The sequence below is a fragment of the Cladophialophora yegresii genome (assembly GCF_000585515.1).
Source record: "Cladophialophora yegresii CBS 114405 chromosome Unknown aczIN-supercont1.3, whole genome shotgun sequence".
NCBI lineage: Eukaryota > Fungi > Ascomycota > Eurotiomycetes > Chaetothyriales > Herpotrichiellaceae > Cladophialophora > Cladophialophora yegresii.
Window position 1 is genome coordinate 3,341,408 of NW_006913047.1, and position 25,842 is coordinate 3,367,249.

Sequence of the window (25,842 nt, forward strand, 5' to 3'; positions counted from 1 at the left end):
CCAGCCACGGAATGTGAGATAAAGTACCAGCCACGGAATGTGAGATAAAGTACCAGCCACGGAATGTGAGATAAAGTACCAGCCACGGAATGTGAGATAAAGTACAAGAAACAAGCTTCCCTCTTCTCTTTTTTTATGCTCTGTGCAGCACGTATGTATATACGGGGTATCTCCGCCGGCCTTGTAAATATAGTATCTAACACGTGGTAGCATGTACGCTCGTGTGGTCGAGTTCTGACAGAAAAAACACTCTTTATCAATCATCATAAATCACGGGTGATACATAGCGAGTTGCACATGTACTATAACGCCCTCGGATACCGATTACTGCCATTCCATACTACTGGTAGTGATACTCCGTACTCATGCTCATACTCATACTCAGGCGTATACTCATGCTCGATCGCATACATGTACATATAATCTAGTCGCTCACTATCAGTATTTCTTGTTTCTTGTTTCTTGTTTCACGTGTATAATTTATAACCTATTTGATCCCTATCAGTATTTTCTCATTTCTCGTTTCTCGTTTCTTGGATTCGCTCGCTGCAAGGAAAGCATATCCGCATGTGCTTTGTACCCTTGTAAGATTTTTTGCTTCCATCTTCAAACCTCGCCGGTTCCCTCCTCCCATCCCTGTCTGTTCTTCTCTTGTACCTTCCTGCTTGCTCCAACCCCAGCCAACCAATAGATCAGTCGATGAGTCAACCAGTGAGTTCAACTGCTGCTCCACCGTTTCCTGTTCCTTGATCGGACCGCCCCTTGCCCTCCCGCACGCCCTTCCTGCCAGGCCCGTGTGTATGTACGCCCCGTATCTCCGGAGTAGAGTATGTTGTGCCTTCCTAACTTAGCATAGATGGATGCGTTGTTACTATAGCCGACTGAAACTCGGCGCTGCCGCCGCCAGAAAGTACCGTTACATTCTGTGCGATGGGCCAAAGACGCTGCGGGAGTCACCTCGGGGGGAAGTGAACCATGGGTGGGTCGTCGGCCTGCCGTCGTGGTTATTGTGGTCGTCATGGTCGTCGTCGTCATCATCGTCGTCATCATCATCGTCCTCCTCGTCGTCGTCGTTTCCCTGGTCATTATGGTCAATGCCATTGCCGGGCGTGATCCCGTCATTGGGCCGATGCTCGTCATTGTCATCACCAGCCTCGGTTTCCACGCCCAGGTAGCCTGGCAAATCGTGCTGGGGTAGTGATGCTCGATCATGTGTCTCGACTCTACGTGCTTCCGTGTTGGAAATCATCTTGGCGTGAGGGGCCTTTGAAGTCTCACAAATGGCCGTCGCGTCGTTGGGGCCTTTGGTCGGTGGCAGGGCACTAAGTTCTGGGGCATCGTTGTTGGAAGCATTTGCTGTTGTCTTGCCTACCGGTCCGTCACTGGACGCAGGTGAAGGGCCATTCACGCGAGCCGCAGCTGGTCTTTCTGTCGCTTTCGTCGTACTGGCGCTGTTTTTCTCTGGAGGAATCGAAGGTCTACTTTCCGCTTTGACGTTCAAGCCATTTGGTTCAGCCCTGCGCTCGTCGATGCCCTCGGTTGTGTGACTCGTCTTCTTCTGCAAGTGCCCGTCTCGCCACGCAGCGACATCCGCCAGGGCTTGGGGAGGGTCTCCCTTTCGCACGAGGAGAAATCCCTGGATCTCCGCGGGCGAAAAGGTTCGATCGGGCAGAGCATTTGCGAACTCGTCGGCAAGCTGGGAGATGAGTGGGGGAGCAGAGTCGCCTTCCTTGTCGCTGTGCACACGAAGTTCATTCCCACCATCAGTGCCAATACTGGACGCTTGACCATTCTGATCTCCAGGTGCGCCTTCGTTCGGTAATATGTGGCTAATCTTGGTAGGCTGTTTTATCATCCCCAGAGTATCGGCACAGTACATGCGCATGAAAAGGTCCTTGACTTGTTGCCTGTTCGCTAGATCGAACTTGATGGACAAGTCTACTCGGCCTGGCCGAGTCAGGGCCGGGTCCAGCCTCTCCGGGTGGTTTGTGGTCTGCCTCAACTGGTTAGCTTGTGACTTCGGCGACCGAATAGCATGCGCCGAGTTCTCCAGGTGACACACCGCACAGTGACAGGCTTACCATGATAAGCACCCTGCCCTCTTGAGATGCGACGCCATCTATAGCATTCAGCAGACCTGACAGAGTGACTGTGTTCTTGAAGGTCGGTTCCTTTGCGACTGCATGAGGCAGATTCGGTTTTGGGGCCGTAGGGGTACCGGAGCTCTGAATCTCCTCTTCTTCCACATCCTGCAAGAGTGAATCTCGTTTGCTCTGCCCGTCTTTGGCGATCGACTTGCTCTCGCGCCTGGTACCTGGGGCCCGACCCAGGCCAGCCGTATCGATATCTTCAAGGAGGAGGATGCAGCGCTTGGGCAAGCTGTTGAAGAGTAAGACTAGGTCTTCCTCTGTGAGCGATGGATCGGACAGCGCAATTGAGTAGATGTCAAGCCCGAACACCCCTGCCAGCGCAAACGAGAGCGACGTCTTGCCGGTTCCAGGGGGACTACATCTGAATCAGCATGCATCTCAAGGACAGTGAGTTACACACCCATGGAATAGATAACCTCGCCTGTACGGTATACCTCGATTGCTATACCATCGTGCAGTCCGCGGGTGGAGAAATTCGTTGAAATCTGTCAGAATGTGGGCCTTCTGATAGTTGTCCAGCACAACAGTCGCCATAGATCTACTTGGTCTGCTTGCCATCGTCGTCCAGGCCTGGGGACGGGAATTCCGCTGCGATTTTGGCGCCGGACGTTTGATCGTGGTCGTATATGTTCGACGGGCAAGGACGAATTCTCGGGCTTCTTCAATCAACTTCTTGATGGGCTTGGGGGACAGCCAGAGAACTGAGATATCCAAACGCTCTTTCTCATAGACAAATCCTATCTCGCTGGCAACACGATCACGATTCCTGGACAGCCGGAACAGGCGGTAGTCATGCAGGAACCAACCCGAGGAGGAGTGGGGTCGATATTGCGGCGGAGCACGGGCAGCCCAACTGTTGAAGTTGAAGATCAGATCCTCTGACATGGTCTCGCGAAGCTGCAGTTGATGGTTGTCGTCGTCCTCCTCGAAGCCATCAGCAAAGGCCTCATAGTATTGCCCTGCAGTTTGCGTTCGAAGCGATCGTATGTTCTGTAGGCGCTTTTGAGCGCTAGCCCAGCTGAGAACATGGCTGTAGATAGGGTCGTAATCTTCCACAACCACGCACGAGGTAAGGGAATTCAAGAGAGGGTCGATAAAGGCCGCCAGGCCAAAGCGCATGGTTGCCCATGCAGCGGTAATGACGGCTATCCAAGAGGCCAATAACGGCGCATCAGCGCCGGATCCAAGGAGAAAGCCAGCGAGCAAGGAGGTGCCTGGTAAGACGGTTTCAAGGACCGTGAGGGGCAGGCGGAAAGGGCCCGAAGAGACGTTGAATAGAGAGTGATTGGAAAAAGCCATATTGCTCTGAGCCAGACCGTTGAGGGAAGACATCTCTGCCGGAGTGAGCAAGAGGTAGAAGCGACGCAAGTCCTTATATAGCACTGGAGCCGGGCCCGTGCCAGGCACCCATGGCGTTCTTATCCATGCGCCGTGTCTGCACTTGCAGCTCCAAGGGATAGGTCACAGGCAGCAAACCCGGACATATGCTTCTTGTTTAGAAGGGTCGGTGCGTCTAGGCCCGTTCAGCTCCTGGACGCGTTACGCGGCTCGGCAGGCTGCACTGCATGGTGACCATGTGCAAGAAGTGCAACGGCTGTAGCTTCAGGCAGGCAACCACCCAGCAACGAGCTGTGCGTAGGTACAATTCGGGCTTCTAGCGGCAAGACCCACCACTGCTTGAAGGGGCTGTTCTTGTGCATCGAGCATCACGCGATGAGGCTCTGTCGGCCTGTCAAGCTAGGTTCAGACAAAGCCGTGACCGGGACTTCTCATTCGTCCCTCACACCGGTCGAACCAATGCAAGGCACATCGCGTGGTTACGACGGCCATTGGTCTGTGGAAAAGAACTTTGCATGAAGCTTGTGCCTCCCATAGGCGGAGAGCAACGGCAGTAAAGAAGCTCCGAAATAGAGCAACACAGACCAGACCAAGAGAGAAGGGATGATGTCGAAGTTCGTGACCACGAGCCCCGTGATCTTCGGCACAAGCTTGGACGACTTTCACCGGGACTTTCTCTTGGCTCGGCCGATGTGAGCACGTGCGCCACGCGCTGATTTATTGAGCCGCAGTGGTTGCGGGCGTCTGATGACGCCAGTGGCTAAGCGGCTCTTTCCCCGCGTTACTTGGCGTGGCAACCTCGACTCGAGATTGACCTTCTGCACAGGCATATCTACTGTGGACAACCACCATATCCCTCTCGAACCACCGCATCAATTTGCAACCATCACATCCCTTCCACCCACCACATCCTCCTGTAGCAACCACATCCCTCTATTTTCGCTGACTTCCCCGTAGTCTACCTGGCGTTTCCAAAAAGCCCGCTCTACGGCGCTTGGACTGTTCTTGTTCCGAAGTCACTAAGAGTCTTTGCGGTCATGGAAAGTTGTGGCGAAAAGGAGCAATGGCTGGCACCTTGATACTCTTAGAGCCAAACTGCTGGGGACGCACATACAGTAATGCAACTAGACTAGGTTCAGTGTGTGCAGATTGCCTGTGCGGTGCCTGCGTACACAGTTTTTAGCAGAGGGGGTCTGAGCCTGTGCAGGTACCTACTGTATATAGTCAATCTCGACCCGAGAAACCCGCAATATGTACTCCGTACCGAGGCTGAGGTTTCGAACCATACTGTCCAAGATCGGAGTCTACGACCGTCTTACACTTTTTGAACCACTCCGGAACGTCTGATTGCTTGCCCTTAAGGTTGAAAGGGCAGAGAAGATAAATCTAAGATTAGGTCTCGCTTTCTTGTAAAGGTTATATAGACAGACATGCCCACCCGCACCATTGACAGGACTCGTGTAACGTGGACGTTCTCGATCCCGCCCGCTTTTTGTACTGTACTGTCGACCGTCAAAACTCTCTCGGTGGGTATAAACTCAGAATGGAGGCTTCGCCCTGCGCTTTGAATGTTTCTGTGGTCCTTTTGTGTCCTTTCTGTACAAGTGATCGTTACTCTTCCCATGCCCTGTGCCTGCTGTGCTCGTTCTCAATTCTCATAAACCTCGTTCGTTCGTTCGTTTTCGTTACCCATACCCATGATATCTGCGACCGTCATGAGCACCTGCTCGTCACAGTTCCACGGGCTTGTCCAGCTGGTGAAAGTCCTCTTCGCGATGAATTCTATCGTCCCATCCCAGTGCCTCGAGATACTGTGGGCGTGGCAGCCCGTAGACGATGTCCTGGTCCAAGTCGAAAGGACTCTGCATCGACTCACCGAAGTAAAATGCCCCGTTGAAGTCGCAAGCTTTATTCGTGGCGAGCAAGAGAACACCGAATCTCTTCTTGATCATGTCGCGCTGTCCACGGGCGCTCTCCCAAAAGTCCGCCAGGCCCTCCAGTGCCTCGATTCCACTTGATAGCAAGGACATGATTCGGCTCTTCTGATCCATCAGGTCCGCCATGGTGCCGGCCGCGGTGATGACGTCCAAGGCTGCCGTGATGGCGTAGCCGCTGAAAGGACTCAGCGTTGCGAATCGGAACGACGGAGTCTCCTTCTCTTCGTGATTGCTCAGTTCCTGCACCATTACCATCATCAGTCGAGCATGCTTGAACGCGCCCCGCACGTTCTCGACAATCTGTACTTTGCTGGCTTCCGAGTACCGCATGTGGCGGTGCAATAGCATTGCCGTGTAGTGATAGAGGATGTGTAGGCCATTGACGGGCTCCCTGCCATCTCGGACCTGATACAAGTACTTCCTCATCAAGGGATCCCATACATCGAGCCGCCGCAGTGCGTCCTGTTGAAATGCCTCCATGGACAACCGATCCTCCTCGGAAGCTTGTGGTTTGCTCTTGGAGATCCTACGCATCACCTCTTTAAAGATGGTGGCGATCTCTACGAGATACCCAAGCACCCCGACGTGGGCAATGTTGTCGGGAGTCGCCGACTGGTCTCCTAGGTCGGTAGAGAGACTGAAAGGAGTCACTGGGATCTCACCCCCTTGATAGGCTGGTTGTGAGCATGGCAGGCGTAGATGGCATTCCGCCCGACCGACCGAGGTGATAGGCATCGAGCAGCAAGCGTTGAAACAGTCCATGATGTATGCCGCCCAGAATGCTCTACGCCGACATTCCACTAGCGTGGCATAATTCAAACCAAAGTCAAAACCATTCTTGGCATCGAGGGAAGCGATGCCTTCCTCGGTGTGATATTGAAGTCCCAAGGCGATTCGCAGCGCCGAGCCGCAGAAGTCCATTGCACGGTTATTCTGGCCTTGAGAGAAGGCAAAGAGACCCAATATCAGCTTCGTTTGCACCAGTTGCAGGGTGAAGGTGTTTCCAGTCTCCTGAACGGCGTTGTTCACAATGTCGATGAATAGATCCTGGTGACGCGCGGTTTCAGCACGGTGTGAGAAGACAGTTCCCATGGCCAGCACAGCGTAGAGCAGCATCTTTTCGACCGATGACTTCATTGAGCACTCCTTGACCCATCGCAAGAACGCTTTCCGTGGCAGGATGCACGTTGTCGCACCGTCGACGTGATTAAAGTACTTGTTCACGTAGTAAAGAGTCATCTCGCGGTCCACTTCGGTGGGATCAGCTGCCCAACTGAACTTGGTCATGGTCGACGGCGACTCGAGCGAGCCACTCCAAGACTCAGACCCTACACTCTCTGCTGGCCAACCATCGGACGCAGGGTGAGGAGACAATGACACGCGAAGCTTCTTCGTCGGTGGTCGGTTGTCTGGGCTTTCGTCACGATCATCATCGTCGCGCAAAGCCGGAGACAGCAGGCTTTCGATCTGAATTGAGGATCTCGGTCCTGCTCGACCGAAAGGATGGTCCTGCAGTAATGGGTCTGCGGAAGCTGTCGAACCTCGACGAGAGGAAGACTCGTTCTTGATAGCGGTATTGGCCATCGACGGCGAGGCCGTGGGCATTGGTGGTGGTTGATCGGAGGGTCTGGGTGTGGGCCGTGAGCTTAAGACAAGTCAGCTTCATTGTATGGAGGAAAGGGAAGAGGAACGTACACTGTGTCGAATTTACATTCACGGCTAAATTTCTGGCACTGTATGCATTTGGGGGTACTGGGATCACACTTGATCTTCTTCTCGCGACAGGTATTGCAGGCTTGCCCGAGGCGTTTTCTTGGTTTGCCCGCTTTAGTTGTGCCCCATTTTGGGTTGACGGCCTCGATATTGCTGGGCTTTTGTATTCTTGTGCCGTCGTCATAGACGTAGCAGACGCCTCTGGCAGGAACGATTTCTTCTCGTACCATCACAGGCCTAGGTATGCGATCGGGCGATAGGGACGTCGTCATGGTTCCAGCCGCAGCTGAGTGAGTCCCCATCGGACTTGTGCACGGGTAGCACCAGGTATGTCCATTGTGCGTTTCGTGGTGGCCATTTCGCGGTGGGAGCGACGGGTCAGCAGAGGGTCCCTGATGTCTGTCCGAAGGTCGGAAGGAGTTGTTCGGCACGTCATAGTGGTTTAGTGACACGCGACTGGCCAGCGATGGTTCCGCTCGAATCTGTTGAGACCTGGCCTGTGGAAATATGGCTGGATGTCCAGCATCAGACAGAAATTGACTGAGAGGCGGTAAACTCTGTCTGCGTGAGAACGTATCCTCCGTCGGCTCGGCGCCCGGTGGCGGCCGAGCCATTGAGCCAGATATTAGGCGTGAAGATTCGTTCAAAGTTGGACAAGGGCCTAGTTTGTGCTCGGTATCGTGCCACGCGTCGACTCCGGGTTCTCGAGGCAGCACGACACCTGTTGCCATTGACACACTTTGCACGCCTTCTGAGACGGCTTTGGGTAAGGTGCTACCAAGCAGCTCTCCTTCTGGTTAAATGTCGTAGAACGTGGTCCGAAGTGGGCGTAATAAGTCCAGGTCGAAATGGCCGTTCACAGTGACGCTTGACTCCGTAGCAGGTGCTCGTCACGCGGCCAGCGGTTGCTCCTTGCAGGCTGCCTCGTTATCGTGGTTCTTCAAAACTCCGCACAAATGAAGTTTCGGGCTCGGCTGCATGGCATGAGAAACGCTTGGAGACCGTAAATGTTACACCGCAGTCGAAAGGTCGAAGTATTGAAGCCTTGACTTCCCAACCAGGGTTACCGTGATTCCTGTGTCATGTAACGTTCGCTGGACTTGGACATATAGACCCTTGATTTGGCCGTGTTCAAGTCAAGTCGACGAGAGCCCACCACAGAGTACCCACGTTCTCCAATGAATCCCTCGAAAACCAAGTCAGTAGCGAGTCGGGTCTATTGGTGTGGTAGTGCTGTATGTGTAGCCCGTACGGTGCAACGCTTCCTTTCCTATGCCTCGGACGTCGCCTCTGGCAAGATCAGGTAGCGGGAAGTGGAGAAAAACTGAACGCTCAATTCAAAGTAAGCCGGTGGCATGGAAGGTAGGCGCGGGTGAGGGGTGTGTGGTATCTAAAATGAATTCAGTCGGAGAACGATGTAAGATCAGATGAGATTCCCAGCGGGCCGTGCGGAAGATGTCTTTTGCGTCAACAGTCATGTGGGAGGGCCCGTCCTGGAGTTCAAGGCCAATTGTTGAGGTGATTGAATGGCATGGCGCCTGGCTTGAATGGTCGATCTCAACGGGGTTGGCGGCCTCGTGGGTTCGCATATGAACTGCGTAACCCGGAGGCCAGCCCAAAGTGACCGCACGCATGCCATCTTGACCCTTGCTGATGGCTTGCCAGGATCACTGAGCTCTAAGAAGCAAGGATCGTGGACGCCGTGCTAGGAATGCTGGGGCGCAACCTGGACGCAGGGTGGAACCATGACACCGCAGGGCATACGAGCAAGGTTCGCGCTTTGGTGGAAACTGTGCAAGGGTCAAGACACAAGACGGAGTTGCAGTTGACAGGGATTAAAAAGGTGGAGTGATGACAGGTACCAGCCCAAGTGCTGCAAAGTCGGCAAAGAAAAAGTCATGCATGAAGGTGCAGCGCCGTAGACTCAAGTGGGCGCAGAAGGCCGAAGTCTTGGGACACAGAAGACGCCCGTACGCAGTAGAGGGCCCTAGGCTGGCCCCGGAGCTCAGATTCCATGGTTACGCCAGAAATTGTTGGCACTAACTTACAGTACGATTACAACCGTGCAAGCAAAATTGGCGTGTGGGGAAAACAGCCGGTGCCTGCGCGGGAGGACGAGACCGCCGGACTTGCAAGCTAGACACCCTCACAAAACCGTGGCCTAGACTCTGCAGGCTCGAGCGCGCACACCGAGCAACGGACATGCAATGGTTCTGCGCGCAGCCACTGTGAGTACATCGTACTATGTGTCCCGATCCCAAAAAAGCAGGCGAGGGTCCAGGCGATAGGGGTAGTGTACGTACAGCTAATTAACGGGCAACCGAAACAATACTTCACTATGGAATGTGGCGAAGATCACCACTGCCCGTCGCCGACACATGAACAGTACCGCCTGTTGGGGTGTGACAACAGCGTGCTGTGCGTGCGCAAGCAACAGACAATGACTATGATATTGCCTGGGACGCCCCTTTCTACCTGTTTGGCTCGGAGGTACAGTACTGTATACGAAGAAGCAGAGCAACAGGAAGAAGCCCTTCCCGGTTGGTCATCTCCCGGAATGACCCAAGCCCCGCTGGCCAGAGGATGTAGCAGGGGTCAATAATGCGCCACCATAGCTGCATCAAGCAAACACGAAGCAAATCGGAAGTCGAGGTCGGCACTCACGATCTAGATAGTGCATAGCCACAGTATGTGCACGAATCATAGCGGCTGAACAGTTTCGACGGCGTAGTGTCCGCTACCATTAACGCTGTGGCCAGCAACCACTGATGTCGAGAAGCGAGGAAACAATCAAGATTCGCAGAGTTCTAGCATGGTGATGCCGAGATATTTAAAAACACACACTGTGCGTTCAAGTTGGATGTGTGAAGTACACCCTAAATCGCTCTCGTACACGGACTGCGGCCCAAGATCCTCCCGAGATAGGTCTAATGGAAGCACGAAGGATCTCACAGATATGCTGGGCAGGACGGCACGCGCTGTCATCTGATCTCAACCACCCTTCAAGTGCCCTCACCTAGCCCTCATCATGAACCATGATTGCGTAATTTATTCAACGACAATACAGGTGGACACTATGACCGAGAAAGTGCAGCCTGTAGGAGTCCCGCCACACCAGCATCCCGCTCACGGCTGGGAAAACGAGCCATCCAATCCAAGCCAAGACGCTTCGACAAAGCACTGGCACAATCTTGAGGCTGGGACCCCGGTGTCTCTCTACCCACCAACCGCGACCGTCCATAATCCACCTAGGCATGCGGGCTACCATTTCTAAACCTCCGTTGTAATCATGTCGCTGGGATCGAGCTTCAGCAAGATTCCTCGGAATCACCCATCGTTTTAAGCGGGCGACCCGTCCCTGTAGCTTAAACAAGAGTCATCAGAGAATCCCAGTCGTGTTTTTAGGTGTGAACGTCCAAGGAGTCTGGCATGCTGCCAAAGCCACATGGCATCGGCGTCAAGTGGAGAGAAGACATCCCCTGTGGTTGGTTTGACTTTACGAGCGAACTGCTGTCCAAGGAGAGGTTGCCGTCAAATGAGGGGGTGACTCTCGGCTTCAAGCTATTCCAGAATCTATCACCCCACGGCAAATGTTTGAGCTAGGGGATGTCAGGCCGGGGATCGGCACTGTCCCTGAGGGGTCCTGCGGCTGGACCGGCACGCCTACCGCCCTTGAGACGCCTAGTGGCCTGCTGTGACTGGGGAATACGAGCTCGTCGCTGCACCAGCTTCCCTGGCGTGGCTCGAAATCCAAGCCTCGCGGACACTCTGGTGCCATGGCGGGACTTGCCTTTCTGTTCGGAATAGGATGTTGTTGCTTTTTCACACTTTTTGGTGCTGGGCCATTGGTATCGGCAGGCTTTGACCCGCAAAGGCGAACCACTTTTGAGGTGCGTTAAAGGGGCCTTGAGCAGCAACTTCCGTGTCCTTCTCAGCTCGACATGCTTGCAATCAGAATGTGCCTTAGTCGGCTAATACACGGGATCAGTTCTGTTCCGTGCAAGTGCCCCTAGCCCTAACCTTCGTGCGTTTTGGCGCAATCTTGAAGATCGGCGACACGAGAAAGTGCAATGTTAGGAGCAAAGCCCCGTCACTCCCCGTTCAGGGAAAAGTAGGAGCTCCTTGAGAAGGGAGATCGACACAGCCAGGTCTCAGCGGACCGGAGCAGAGAAATTCTGGTGGTGGCTTTTCGAGTATGCCCGTCTGTGTTGTTTTCGCAGACGACTCCTCGTTTCAGCTCGTGTGGTCTTCGACTCCCAGGACTCTGCGCGAGATCGGTCGGTTGAATTACTGTGCCGAAGTGCCAAGCGGACTGAACACTCGTAGAGCATAATTGTGCAGCTGAGGATCAGCCGACTGGAATGATGATTGATAATTGTGGGTGGCTTTCGTACTTGCTCTGTGTCTGGTGCTCGCTAGCGAAAGCCTCAAAGGGGACCAACGATGGTGGAACAATGCGTTCCGTCCGTTCTCTGCAGTGATCACTTTGGCGAATGGGTCTAGCACCTGAGAAAGGCATCGCGGACAGCGATCTGTTCACTTGGACACCGAATGGGCAGGAAGTCTTTACGTATCACTCCATGATCGGGCCTGCGCTCTCCCCAGGCGGTGCCGAGCTGGTTGCAGATGGGAAAGTGTTCGGTGGGGGCTTCCCCGGGCTTGAAACCATCGCGCTTGACGAATTACGAGGTAGATTCGCCTCGATTTCTGGCGGCGGCATCAGGACGGAGTAGCTCTGCGGCAAGCGAGCTACCTGACCAATGACTGCAGCTGCCGCGGCGTAGTCGTGTCCCTGGACCGCCCACGAGCGGCAGTTCTGCATGGCCTCGCTCGCTTGAAAACAGGCTAGCACTCTCCGAAGCCGAAAATCTCGGCACAGAGTCAATGGATCCTGTTGTTACGACGCGTTTAGACTCAGGATAGCTGCAGTGCCTCCTTGTGGGGGATTCAGTTCGACGGAGGAAACGGCGCACACATACCAAGCCGAGTTTCGCAGGCAGTGCCCATAGGCTTGATAATCACAAACAGCTTAGACTTGTTCTTGGGAAAAATGTGACAGGTCACAAAAGCAGTTTTCGAGCTACCTGCAAATCTTTCCAGATGCATCCTGCCGCATGCTTAGTGCTGGCTGTTGGGCAAGGGGCTTCGGGTGCTGGGTTGATCCAGAGAAGGCCCGTTCCAACCCCGGGAGTACCAGAAGCGCTGTGCACGAAGTGTGAGCACACCGGGCACCTTGCAGAGCTTGAAGGAGGCCCTGAAATCTCCCTGGTGATTTGCTGGTGAAGACCATCTTCAGCAATCGTTTTTAGGCTTCCTAGCATGCTGGCGTCTGTGGCTGGCGGTAGTTGTGACTAACTTCGCTCTAACAGGTAGTGATACACCATCCCCTTGGTGCTCCTTTCGGGACATCAGCCGGTGGTGGGCACTAGTACGAGTATCTCTGGTCTAAGATCAGATATCGGGGATCAGCAGAAAGGCCCTGCTTCTTGCTCTTGTCACGAGCGACCAACAGTCCGAATCTGAGAGATCGCCACGTCCAGCATCGGTCTTTCAGCGGGACGACTGCTGAGAACAGTAGAGATGGTAACGGCAGTAGATCTATTTGCCGCCATTTCGACGCAGCGCGTCAATTTTCGTCGATATTGCAAGAAGAGCGACGGGTGGAATGTATCACAGGATAGTAAGGGCGTAGTCCGTAGCGGCAGTACATAGTAGCAGTGTGAGTGACTGGTGGGAGATGGCTAAGAGATCGAGCTTACTGGCTCGGACTCGGGCTTTGTGTGCGACAACAAATTCAACGGGACTGGAACAAGGGAGGCACTGAGGCAATACCGGGCACTGTGTACGTATACCAGATGCTGAACTTCTCCAGGCGAGCAGGGGTGCCAACCGCCAATAAGAGGAGGTTCATTCGCCCGATCCCAAGCCCAAGGTGGTCCACTACTATCAGCGAGCCACAGACTCTCTTGGGAGGCCACCGGCTGAGCTCGGGCAGCTTGTTGGGCCAAGCTGCATGAAATTGGCCGAGAACGAACGATTATGGGCCACAGATGCTCCGACGAAAAAGTTTCAAGGCAGCCACTTGGTCCTCAAATGGCCTAAGCGCGTGCTTCGGCTGCCCCTCTACGGAGTACTGTGGACGGCATCCTGTCGAATGTGCACGAGGGCACAGTGAAAACTCAGATTCCCATTGTTGGCCACGTGATGATTTCGGTGTCGGTTGATGGGGTTTTCAAAAGCTGGTGGTCTTGATACTGGTAAGCGGGACTCTGCACCAAATACATACATAACAGGCGAGGCAGTTAGCCGCAGGACCCTATGCAGCGACGGCAGAAATACTGGCTTCCAGACCACGTAATCATCAAGTGCCATAGCAAATCGTAGGACTACACTACCAAGCTCAAGCCGCGAGCAGCACCTGTTTCGATGCGAAGCGAAAGGCGAAGGGACGAGGTATATAGCTGAATGCGCCAATCCGAGATATCAAGAGGATGGACGCCCTGCGTAGACGAAAAAGATGAGCAGTCGACATCAATCTCAGATTCTCCGCAAGCTCTTGAAACAACAGGAATGGGACTGGTTCGTCTTCGTATGCTCTCGTATCCGGACGTGCTCCGAAACCAGTTTTAGCCTCGCCTTAACAAGTGCCGGCATAGGAAGCAGCAGGAATTGTCGATCACCTGAAGAGATGCAGGGCACCAGTGACCTTTAGCGCAACGGCGGGCATCTGATTGCTGAGCTGTCCTCATCTGCGCAGTGAAGGCTAGGGTGGACAGACTCTAGAGCCTCGCCTCGTTCGTCGACTTGCATGCTGACATCCTTGTCATTGTGACCAGTCCAAGATGGAAGGCCATGTCCGAACACTGCCTAGCCGGCCCTTGATTGTGACATCGTGACGTCTTGTAGAGCTCACGCACGGGACTGCCCAGTGAAGAATCACTGCATAATCATTCAATAGAGAACGACGCGGAAAGGCTGTATGCAATGCGCAACAAGCGGCTGCACAGTGGCTGGCTGCACCGGCTCGCTGCGATGTTTGGCTTGAGGGCCCCCAAAAACCATGAAACAGACTTCACTTGCTTTGATTCTCTCTGGAGATCGGGACCCAGCTCGCTCGCTATTGCCGCAATTGCGAGTAGTGTTTGCTTCGCGGCTTCCCGCAGCAAGTGGAAATCAACTATTGCTGTCTCGCTATCGTGTTTGCCTTCTCACACACAGAGCGAATGAGGTTCCTTTCATGGTCGCAGCTCAGTGCTGACCACGAACAAGTCTCCAAGAGCCGCTCTCTTTGGCCCCAACCCCTGCCAGCAGCAAATCGGACTGACATGACATTGATGTTCAGGGAGCCGCCCGATCCCATGTCAACCATCACTCTCGCTTCAGCCTCCTCCTATACGTCTTGAAGAGTCCTTTGGGCCTCGACAACAGGACTGGCAATACAGGGATCCACGATCCTCATTCAGGTTCCGTCCCGCAAGAGCTGAATACTACGATAGACTGGCAATCGACGGTGAGGGCAACTGATGCCACTAGATTCGGGGAGGTATGATTGACGCCCGTGGCGCCACCATTTCTGTTTCACGTCCATGATAGGACTCAGGACTGCGGGTGTCTAGAGCAACGCCCTTTCTTCCAGTTCATACTCCGTACTAGTGATCAAGCTCCTGGGACCAAGGTCACAGTGCAATTCTTCAAGCCATGACTGGCTGCATAGCCACCGGGATGTACTTGCGGCTATCAGGACTTCCAGCATCGTGGGTGAGCGGGGCACGGTCCCCGATTCTGTGCGACCTCGTACCCGAGCCTATCAATCCACGATCGTGGTACCCTTGGCTACGCCGTGGCCGCTCGACCCCAACCGCGCTGTACTGTGATCTCGTATTGCCGAGGACTCTGGCCCGTCGTTGCCCTTGCTTTGTCCATCGTTTCTACAATATGTGGATCATTGATCAACTCGGCATCGGACAGTCATCTGGTCCTCCAGATCGGATGGACCCGTGATACGAGGTAGATTCCCTGCTGATGCGCAAGCGGTGTGACTGGAGAATCGCACAAGGCTCCATTTAAGAAGGTTCAGTTAAGGCTTAACACCCGCTCGACGCTTCCTGGCCATCCCACCTCCCGCTGGCTGTTCACACCCATCCATGAACACCGAACCGATACACCACTAATTTCGCTGCGGCCCAGGCATGTAGCTCGATGCAGGAAAAGGGCCGGGACCTCGTCCTGTTCAGGGGGTCATGCCTTGATCTGCCTGCAAAACTGACGGCATCATCACATCGCTATCGGTCGTCTAAACCCTGTACTGACCTCGATCAGCTTGCCACGGGATGGAGTGGCGTAACGCCCAGCATGGGAACATAATCTGTCACGACTCTAACGGCTGAGCGCTAGCGCGAATCGACAGAGCAAGGCCAAAAGCCTAACTGTTGACTCTCGAGACTCCTGTGCCATAGAACCATCAAAGGAAACCTTTTCCACAGATTGACTTCTGGGTGCCTTTTCCACCGATAGTGTCCACGCGACAACTGGATCTGACCAAACCCATGCGAGGACGCAAAATCTCCTGCGTGGAACAGGCTCCACCAGGATCCGTCACGAACTCGAAGTTCACGTCCTGATCACCGGCATGGTTCAATGACTTTTATCCGGCAATCGCCGCGCCGGGTGAGCCTGCAAAGCAAGACCTACGCACAACCTTTCCACGACCATCGGTCGTGGCGTCCTTCCACTTCTGTCAATGCACTACGAGAACGGATACTCAAATATCTACTCCGTACATCCCCCGTCCCTCGCGCACCGGCATGATGAGACACAAGCCTGAACTTCACTGGAGAAACATTTCCAACCATACAGCACCCTTGGAGAGTGTCTGACATTTTACCTTGACAAAAGTCCAGACCACGCCTCAACATGAAAGTCCCACTTTCTCTACGGCCTGCCTGTGTGAATGAGATTCGCGTGCCACTGTGACGGATGCAGATGATGATTCATCATGTGAACGATCTGGTAGGTCGTTTTTCCGCCGTCACACTTTCAACTAGACAAGGCCTGAAACGAAAGTGAGATGCATGCGATGCAAGTCGTACGGGGCAGTCCTCACGAGGTAAGTAGAAGAGAGGCAATAGGAGCTATTTCCGTGACGATACCCTTGACCTAGAGCGCACGGAACGAAGTTGGGACCTTCCCGCAGAGAGGCTTGTTTTCCTGCCTCTGCAGGGGTGTCTGAAGTGGAATAAGCGGTGCGATAGGGTGATCCGAGATTTGATGGTGGTCGCGCTGTGGCGAGGAGTCGAGATTCACCACCAGGAAGCTGCTGGGTCGGCAATACACACCACGGAATGTATGATCTTGCTACACCTCTCACTCAAACACACCACCATAATTCGCAGGCGCGGAAGGGAGGCACTCATCGGAAGATTCACGTCTTTGATTTCCTAACTAGGTGTGTCATGGGCCATGAGAAAGGACATCACAGGAGACTTCACCCAGACCACGCTCGGAGAAGGCTAACACAGTGCATTTCCTCCTCACCGCCACCGCACGCGGTCGGACAACTCGTAGCTATCCACCACCCCTGAGAAAGCACAACTATTTCATTTCCCGAAACACCAGGCTAATTTTCGTGCAAGGTCTCATGGAACTTGGCGTTGACGGGCTCCGGCTTGCCATGTTCCACGCCCTTCTGACCCATCTTGTCCTTCGTGTACTGCGCGGCATAAGGGTTGAGACGAAGCAGGACCTGTCTGTTGCGGAGCGGGTTCTTCTTCTGCACACCGGTACGTTTGGTAGTCGCGTAGCCCTTTGGTTCTCTGAGCACCGATTGGATTTCAGAGCTGTTGATCAGACGAGTGACGTCTGCGTTGGAGACGACGTTGCTGGGCAGGAGGAAATCCTTCTTCAGCGCCGACGGTTCAGTCGTAGACCCGTAGATGGTATCCAACGCCGCGAAAGCAGCAGAGGTCCAGATGATGAAGCGGCCCAAATGACCACCCGGGGCGAGTTGAAGCAAGTTCATCGCGAACACCGACGACGTCTCCACGCCGGGAATGTTGCGGAACGCGCGGACCAGTTCCCGACCGTCCGTCTCGGGGTTGTAGACGACCAAGGGACCACGGCGCTGTCGGTGGCGGCGACCTCGCATCTTGCCCTTGCCGGCTCGGAGCTTGCGGGACTTTTGCACTTTGACGATGTCCGGGCCTGCGCCGACGGCCTTCAAGAGGGCTGCGGCGGCAGACGTCTTGACCAACGCGGCGCCTTCGAAGATCTTGCTCGAGATGACGAGGGGCACTTCGCTGACGGTCGAGATGCGGTGGCCGCGGGCGAGCAGGAGGGCGGGAACAGAAGAGGCGGCGATGGCCGAGGCGGTTGCGAAGCGCCTGCAGAGGTCAACACGTTAGAGGTGTCCTAGAATCACAGCGTAGGGTATGCGTACTTCTGGCCCAAGTTGATCTTCTGATGCCACTTTCTCCAGACCTTGGTGGGCGCGAACATGCGGCCTTCTCTGCACATGTTGCCGAACGCGGCCTGGCCGGCACGGTGTGTACCGCCACCAGAGACACGAGGGATACGTGCGACAGCACGACCTGGATATTTCGTGTCAGAGTCCGTCCACCCGATGATTTTATTCCTGTAGTGGCTTCCAACGCACCTGTGCCCCATGACTCGGCCGAGGTCTGCTCGCCTGCCTTCTCGCTCACGGCGTATGCCTGCCTCTTGTTCTTCGCCATGCCGGTGTGAACGGTCCTGCGGGATCATCGTCAGCTCATTTTTTTGTCGTTTGCGATCGCCAGGGGAATTCTGCGTACTGGACGACATCAGGACGGATCGGGGAGCTGAAAACAGCAGGTAGAGGATGGGTGTCTCCTGTGCTGGCGCCATCTCCGCCGAGGATGCCGACGGTGGGACGGTTCGACATCTTACAAAGTTCTCGTGGGCGGTGCGGTGTTTGAGGGAGATGGAGGGTGTCGTCGTTCTAGGTCGAAATGTTCGATGCAATTGATATGGCCGAGCCTGCGAAATTTGGAGGTGTCTGTGGACTATTCCCTTTTGGGATGAAATCTTGGCGTTTGGGCCAGCGTTCGTCACCGACCGCCAGGGACTCCTCCCAGCGCATTCGCGCCTAAGCCTCGTCCACACTCCATCGCACTCGCCAGTTCTACAATTTTATTGACTTGGGGTTGACGATTCCCTCGAGGCCTGTCTCCATTTGCATTGCATATGGGGCGTCCATTGTTGAAGAACGAAACTTCACCGGATGTGGCCTCGTCTCCACTAGCATTCTGACCCAGCTGGAATGGCTGGGAAGTGGGAGCTGGAGCCTTGTGAGAAACCAGCTTCACAGCTTTCCACCCCAATATCCATCATTACAGAATGGACGCGGATGTGTGTGCTTTCCGAAGCGAGACAGACTGCTCTGATCAGAAAAGAGCCAACCCGCAACCCAGAGCCGACGGTCTGCGTTGACGGGCCAAGGCTACAGTCAGGCAATTCGAGCCTCAGCTCACTTTGCCCACTTCCTTTTCCAGCTACCTTCGCTGCATTTCATATTCGGCCTGAAACATGCCTTCTCCTCGTTACTTGCTCCCACATACATTGACAGCCAGGCTCGTTGTGCGAATGATTTTATATCAGGATCCGAGATCGCAGCAAAGCACAGCAGATCGATTCGGACTCTGAGGAATTAGGCGCACCAGAAAGGTAATAGCATGACGCAACCCCTGTCAAACATTCAGGCTTTCGGCTGGGCTTCAAAGGTACGCTCGCGGCGACTGACTGCTCAGGGGTGGCCGTTTGAGATCTGAAGCAGCTTATTCGTACCTGAAGACCGTGGCGAACACCTTCATCGAGAATACATGGCATCAGTTGAGCTAGCCTCGCCGCCTGTATTTGATCACCTACATAAAGGGTTATGATACCGGCAAGGCTGTATCAAGTAAACAATCCTCGGAGAACATCACCTTGCGCTCAGTTACTTCGATATTCCGGAATTCTTGCTCGTCTAGATGGGATGGATAGGTTGGCAATGAGTTGCGAAGGGGAAATGTTAAAGAGGTAAGACAAGGAAAAAGGTAAATGATCTTGTTCTTTCTCTTGGCTAGACGCAATTGACTACAGGCTGTCACTTCCCCCTGAGGAAAGACGTGCTCGGCAAAGTATGGACATCTGAGCTACCCTCAACAGGTCACGACTGCCAGCGTCATTGTAGGCTCCAACTGCCGCGAAGAAGGTCGTAGGTACATTCAGTAGGTTGTTATGGCCACTGCCTTCAGGATTAGTTCGCTATCTCTGACTCCCACCCTTCCTTCTCATCTCAGCCTCCAATAGATGTTGTCGTATCTTCTCCCTCCCACGGAAATCTCGCCTGGAAGGTGTTGGGTAAGACGAATTCAAACCGGTAGAGGTCTGGAAGAACAGGGTCATAAGGTCTTTGAGAACGGGCAAAATAGAAGATGTTAGGTTGACGCTCAGGGAAGCCGATCCATGCAGGGCACATGAGCATTCCTCCGCTATGCATCGCAAATAGCTCCTCAGACTTGACGGGTGAATTTTTCGAGTTCTCAAAACTCCTCCCAACCTCAGCAAATGCTCACTTTTTTCGAGAATGTCGCTGTGACGATAATAAGAACAGCGGTAGTTGAACTGAGGTCATCAATGGTCATCGTCTACAAGACATGGTAAGAACCCGAAGCTGCTGGCGGACTAGATGCGTGCGAACCAGGCCATTAGAGCACTTTGCAGCTTCTGTCGTGATACAAGGCCTTCACTACTATTGTATCCGCTGATAGAACAGCAGATAGGCAACCTTGTTGTCTTTGACGGCATATTTGGCGTTCGGCGTCTCTTTCCCAGAGGAGTCTTTGGGGGTGGCAGTTCCGTTGACGGCTGCGCTCAGTGTAGACTTGGATCTTGAATGGCCGTTGACTTGGCTCCACGCTTTGTCCGACGCTTCGGCTTCCTCCTCCTCCTGCTCGAACTGGTCAAATCGGTTGCCGGTAGCTTTGTGTCGCTCGAGTGCTGCGGCCAGCACTTTCGGATCTTCTTCGCTACCACCTTCGGCGACATCTTCAGCTCTGATGCGGCGAAGCAAGGTATCATCCATTCGAATCCATTCGCGACCATCTTGCCGGCGGATGTCAACAGTGTAATGTCCGCCGTTGGCATTTTTGCCGTGGTGATAGATGACTCCGGTGAGACGATATTTGGGCAGTCCGCCATGAGCTGTGAACTTGTTCCGTACCTGCAGGGGGAAGACTTCCTTAGGGATTTCTAACTCTAGCGGGTAGCCCACACGCTTCCAGATCTTTTCAGCACGTTTTGTAGTGTTGTCATAGTGGAATCGTTTCAAGTGCAGGATCAAAACAGGAGGCAAAGTCTCAATAAAGACTTGCTTGGTTGCGGTGGCCTTGACACCCCTTGGAGTATGGAAATCGCCTTGCATGCTCTCTGGTCGTGTCAGTCCTTTCAGGGCGTCAATGATGTTGTTGATTTGAGGAGAGCCGATGTCAAGTTGAAGTGGTGAGTATGGCTCTAGAGTCACGGATAACTTGTTGCCTGAGACCTTGAGCTCTGATCGAAGCTTGCCGCCAAAAATATTGGTCACAGGAGACTCAGCAGCAAGCATTCCAGACGATCGGGTCACAGCGGCTTTCTGCTTGTGACCAACTTCCATCCAGCCACCTTCAGCATCAGCGTGCTCAGATGCGTTCGAGACGCTACCCACAGGCGTTGTCCTGCCGGAGCTCGGGGCCGTAATAGACCTCATGGCGCGAGCACACTCCTCGTGTAATTCTTCCAGGAGGAAGCCGAGGAACTCTTGAGCATCCTGTTGATGGCCCCTTCGCATTTCGCGGAACCGCGGCAAATCTTTGATCGCCGCATAGACATACTCCGGAATGAGACTATCGCCGAAATTCTCGTAGTCTTCTGGTTTCAAGCGCAGGCGAAGCTGGTCGACAGAGTTGGCGGAGCAAATGATCGGATACTCTCGGACAAACATGATGATCGCATCAATCAAAGGCGTGTCGCTCTTGAAGGTATGTGGCGCTCTGTCGGCGACTTTGGCGATAAACTCGTAGAAAGGCAGACAGAACACAAGAACTTGCAATATAGAATTCATATAGCACATATTGCCAGTATTGACGAGACCACGTGGTTTCAGGAAAGAGACAGTGGTTGGTGCCTCGACGACGGCGTTCATGTCATTGAGCACGTCGGACAAGGTCTCGCTCTTCGCTGTTCCAGAAACGGATGACGCTGCCTGAGAGGGTATCGTGGCAGACGACCCGGCTTTCGGGTCATTAGATTTGAAAAGATTTGCCCAAGACTTCGGTGTGGAAGGAGAGACGTTTGGAACGGTGACCTCGGAGCCCTGCTTGGTCACTTGCGCTTCAGAAGAAGTCGGCTTAGGCTCGGTGACTTCTACGGATGACCGCGCGGTGTCAGATAGCCTTGTTTGTGTGGACACGACTGAGTCACGGTGAGCAGAGCGGATCGCAGAAGGGCTAGGAGGCAGGATAGGAACGGCTGGTATAACAGGGCCTAGGGGTCGAGCTTTGGGTTGGGTCGGTGTCTTCGAAAGGGACGCAGGAGCCGCAGATGAAGGGGTAGTCGGCTGAGTAGAAGCAGCATCGGAAGGGGCATCCGAAGGCAAAGGAGTCGAGGCTTGGGAAGCTTGTGCGAAAGTTTGTTCCGTGGAAGTATCTGCGTTCACTTCCTGTGGTACGGCCTCTTGTTGATCTTGTAGTGCCCCTGCTTCAGGAAGTGGTGAAGGTGGCTGTTCCACCACAGGGTATACAACTGGTTCCGATGCAAGAAGCGACCGGAAAATGCGACGTCTTCGTCGCGGAGCTCGCGGGGGAAATGGCTCCCCTTCGACTGACAGCCAAGGCACAGGTGGCTGAAACGGTTCTCGAGGTGCGTCAATGGACGGGCTTTGAACCCGTTGCGGGGCAGGTGAGACAGCAGGAGATATCGTCTCTTTTCTTGTGTTCACAGTGCTCGAGGTGCTCAATGGTGGAGAAGGCGGCGTATGAACCGGGTTGGAGGTGATCGAGGGAGCGGTCGGGATGGTCTGTTGCGGCACAGGCGGGACGCCCTGGCTTTGCCGAGGAGGAGGCGGAACGTGCTGCGGCGACGATACCACTAAAGGGCCGTGATGGGGAGCGGGAGGAGGAACCGCTGCGGGATATGGAGGCGGAGGCATGCTATGCTGGGGATAATATGGCGGTCGGGCATGCATAGGGTGCATATGTGGTTGTTGATATCCATACCAGTTGGGCTGGTATTGCTGCGGATATTGAGGCATCATAGGAGCCATGTGTTGTTGATAGTATGGCTGATACTGGTGGTGCTGCCTCATGGGCAGCGGCATGGCTGCATATGGGCCCTCGTGCCGCCTCTGAGGAGTCTGGATGGGCATGGCATGTTGCCCATAGGGATGGTGGTTTGGTTGCATGGTTGTGATAAAGTCGCGTTCAGGACTTTCTTCGCCAGGACATGATGTGGATGGTCGATGCGCGGCGCGTTTACCTCTCTCTTGACCTTCGGCCTCCTAAACCGACAACCCTTGCTGGTCCATGATCAAGAAGCCGTGGTAAGAAAAGACGAGGTGGAAGTGAGAGACCGATAGGGCTTTGTCCTCTGGCTGTGCCCAGGGGAAGGCGGACGATGGCGAAGGCGACGAGAAGTCGATCGAATCACCGGATAGCAGCAGAGAGAGCAGGAGGGCAGAGGCAACCCCGAGGCAACACCGGTCTGGCAAGGCGACCAAAGAGGTAGAGTGATGCAAGTGTTGAGGTTGAGTCGTCCAGAGCAAGCACCGTAACAATTGCGCAGTCAGTCTTCTCAACTCGGCGGATTTCGCAGGTCGAGCGGATCTGTTAACCACCATCGCAGCCAGTAAGCGCAAAGGTCGAGCGCCCCGGCTTCTCCAAATCTCCCTCGCACGCTTACCTCATGCATCGGGCTTAGTTAGAGTCATTCGGCTGCCCCTCCGTCCGTCACAGCATGAGTTGCCATCTCGACATCGTTGTCGCTGGTTCCCGTTTCAGTCACCTCTCACCACCCCTTCATTGGGGTGATTTCCGTCCGCCTCAGTGCCAACTCCATTCTCTATCAAGTGAACTCTTCTTTCCCTCTTGCTTATTGTCGAGGACCCTTGTCTGCTTCATTGCAGGACTTGAGGAGACATTTGAGTCAATCCAAAGTAGCGATGTCATCCAGCGCCACCTCTCTTCAGCCCGCGAGCAAACTTCCTCCAGCCTCATCAACGTCCAACTACTCTCAGGCTGCTCCCGATAACTCCTTCTCTAAACGATCACTTAGCTCAGGAAGTGCTGGGCCGTCTGCTCTGACGCGTCAAACTTCCCAAGCGCGCGGGAACCAGCCCCTCCGGAAACAGCACAAGCAACAAAAGAAGCCACGGCTCATTGATGAGGATGAGACACAAGCCATGAAATCAGTCAATTCGAGAAAAGGACAAACGTCGATTACCCACTTGATGAACTTTACCCTCCCTCCCAGACCCCAACACCATTTTCAGCACTACAATCACCGTCACAATCAAACACGCCATCGTACATGGGGACTCGGCTCGGGTTACCATGCCGTTGACAAGGCCCGCTACGTCCACGCAAATTATCGCTTCATTGTCCGACCCGATCGAGAATACCATGCTCAGACAGTCGATGCAGACATTTATGTCAGCTGGGATGCCGTCCTTCAAGTCCTGGCCTCAGCCGAGACTCAAGATACGAGTTGTCCGATCTGTCTATCCACTCCAGTGGCTCCACGAATGGCCAAGTGTGGCCACATTTACTGCCTATCATGTCTTATCCGCTACATGCATTCGACCGACGAGTCCAATCCTGTTCCCGAGAAGCGAGCCAGGTGGAAAAAGTGTGCCATATGCGAGGACAGCATTTACATGTCGGACACTAGGCCGGTTAGATGGATATATGGCAATGACGTGAGCCTGCTAAGCGAAGGTGGCGATATACTCCTGAAGCTGCTGAAGCGAGAGCCAGGCACGACACTCGCCCTACCCCGTGACACTGCCGAGAGCTATGGTCGCTCTGACGACATTCCTTGGTTCCATGTTGCTGGAATGATGGACTATGCACGCTTCATGAAAGGTGGTGAAGACTACATGGTTGCTCAATATAACCAGGAGATTGCAGACCTTGATACTCAGGGCAAGGAAGACGAGCTAATGTTTGGTGACGACAATACCTGGACCCGAAAAGCTGTGCTATCAATTGAAGATCTTAAGCAGAAATTGTCCGGTTTGGGCAACCCTCCTGTTGCGGGACCAACAACTTCGGCTGGCGCGAAGCGAACTGAAGTGCCAGAATCCTGGGATGCGGCCGATCAGGAGCAGAACTCTACTCTAACCGCTGCCGTGCAAGAGATGTCGCTCAGTCCGACCGGGATTCCGACAAAATCCGCCCCAATCCCGCCCAGGCTTGGGCATGGCCCCTCTCGACCTCTGGCTCATTCATTCTACTTCTACCATGCCTTGCCGAATTTCTTCCTCTCACCATTGGATATTCGAATTCTCAAGGCTGCTTTCGGCGACTTTTCGGCATTCCCTTCAACCATCCTTCCACGGGTGGAGCACATCTCCACGGGACATGTCATAGATGACGACCTTCGCAAAAGAGCAAAATACATGGCTCATTTACCGTATGGCTTTGAAGTGACTTTCCTGGAATGCGACTGGACAGATGTCATCAGTCCCACGATCCTAGAACAATTTAGAGAGGAGATTTCCAGACGGAGGAAGAGAAATACAGAGAAGGAAGCACGAGAAGAGAGGGATAGAATACGGGCAGAGAAAGAAGAGGAAGACAAACGCTGGGCAGCCGCTAGACGACCACGGAGACCCAGTGTCGGCACTAAGAGCTTCACCGACACTGACTTCCAACCACTGGCTGAACCATCAACTCATGTCAGCTCTTCGCCAGGCTTGGAGTCCAATCTAGCGACAACCCCTCCGTGGGGCAACAACAGAGCTCAATTTGCGTTTGCAACTCTGGCCACTCCTGGTACAAGTCCTGATGCTCCTCGAACCGTCTGGGGTACCACGGCAGTGGCTCCAACGTCTCCACCCGTGGTTGCTGCTCCAGTTCCAACTGCACAGGTAGATGACGGCTGGCTTCAAGACTGGGAAAAAGACCTACTGGATGAGAGCGAGGCCGTGGCCATGGTCGAGGCAAGCTTGAGTGGTGGAAGTGGTGGAGGCCGGCAAAAGAAAGGCAAGAAGAAGAAGATTACATTGATGTCCACCGGCAACCGGCGGACTGCTTGAATGGCAAAAGTGGCTGTTCTCGTCCCCAGCTGGTAGCTGAAGACCAATGTTTTCGATGATTCCAATGTGAAAGAGGAAGAAGACGAAATCCGTTGTTATCTTGTTCCATCACGTATGGCAGCACTTTGCTATGGGCATTTGCTCGTCCTTTGCTTCGCATCAAGCGATTCCTATAAATGGCTCCGAGAAGTCGGGTGAAATGAAGAAGCAGCCTTCTCATGAATACTCCTTCTCACTACTTGCACCATAGAATGGTTCATTTTCAGACCCCCCCCGTATTGTCATCTTATACAAGACGCAGGCTAGTTGAACACTTTCGACACGCCCCTACCTAGTGTATGTCTAGAGATGCGCAAATTGACTTTTCCGTAGTGGCCTCATTTGCCCAAAATTC

General features: G+C 54.0%; 5 protein-coding genes across 5 annotated transcripts; 1 reads left to right on the plus strand and 4 right to left on the minus strand.

Annotated features, from left to right (window-relative positions):
• Positions 1-916: 916 nt before the first annotated feature.
• On the minus strand, positions 917-3,482 carry A1O7_04960 (uncharacterized protein; the record flags this gene model as incomplete). Its single annotated transcript, XM_007758970.1, has 3 exons — positions 917-1,993; positions 2,082-2,505; positions 2,551-3,482. 3 exons carry the CDS (start codon positions 3,480-3,482, stop codon positions 917-919), a joined length of 2,433 nt encoding a protein of 810 aa, XP_007757160.1.
• A 1,736-nt stretch (positions 3,483-5,218) lies between these two features.
• Positions 5,219-7,410, minus strand: A1O7_04961 (uncharacterized protein; the record flags this gene model as incomplete). The annotated part of the gene is made up of 2 exons (XM_007758971.1): positions 5,219-7,052; positions 7,121-7,410. 2 exons carry the CDS (start codon positions 7,408-7,410, stop codon positions 5,219-5,221), a joined length of 2,124 nt encoding a protein of 707 aa, XP_007757161.1.
• A 9,344-nt stretch (positions 7,411-16,754) lies between these two features.
• Positions 16,755-17,868, minus strand: A1O7_04962 (large subunit ribosomal protein L4e; the record flags this gene model as incomplete). The annotated part of the gene is made up of 3 exons (XM_007758972.1): positions 16,755-17,517; positions 17,574-17,724; positions 17,790-17,868. The coding sequence occupies 3 exons, from the start codon at positions 17,866-17,868 to the stop codon at positions 16,755-16,757; spliced, it is 993 nt and encodes a 330-aa protein (XP_007757162.1).
• Positions 17,869-19,907: 2,039 nt separating this feature from the next.
• A1O7_04963 (ubiquitin thiolesterase) lies at positions 19,908-22,595 on the minus strand (the record flags this gene model as incomplete). Its single annotated transcript, XM_007758973.1, has 1 exon — positions 19,908-22,595. The coding sequence occupies one exon, from the start codon at positions 22,593-22,595 to the stop codon at positions 19,908-19,910; it is 2,688 nt and encodes an 895-aa protein (XP_007757163.1).
• Positions 22,596-23,351: 756 nt separating this feature from the next.
• Positions 23,352-25,448, plus strand: A1O7_04964 (uncharacterized protein; the record flags this gene model as incomplete). The annotated part of the gene is made up of 1 exon (XM_007758974.1): positions 23,352-25,448. The coding sequence occupies one exon, from the start codon at positions 23,352-23,354 to the stop codon at positions 25,446-25,448; it is 2,097 nt and encodes a 698-aa protein (XP_007757164.1).
• Between the last annotated feature and the right edge of the window lie 394 nt (positions 25,449-25,842).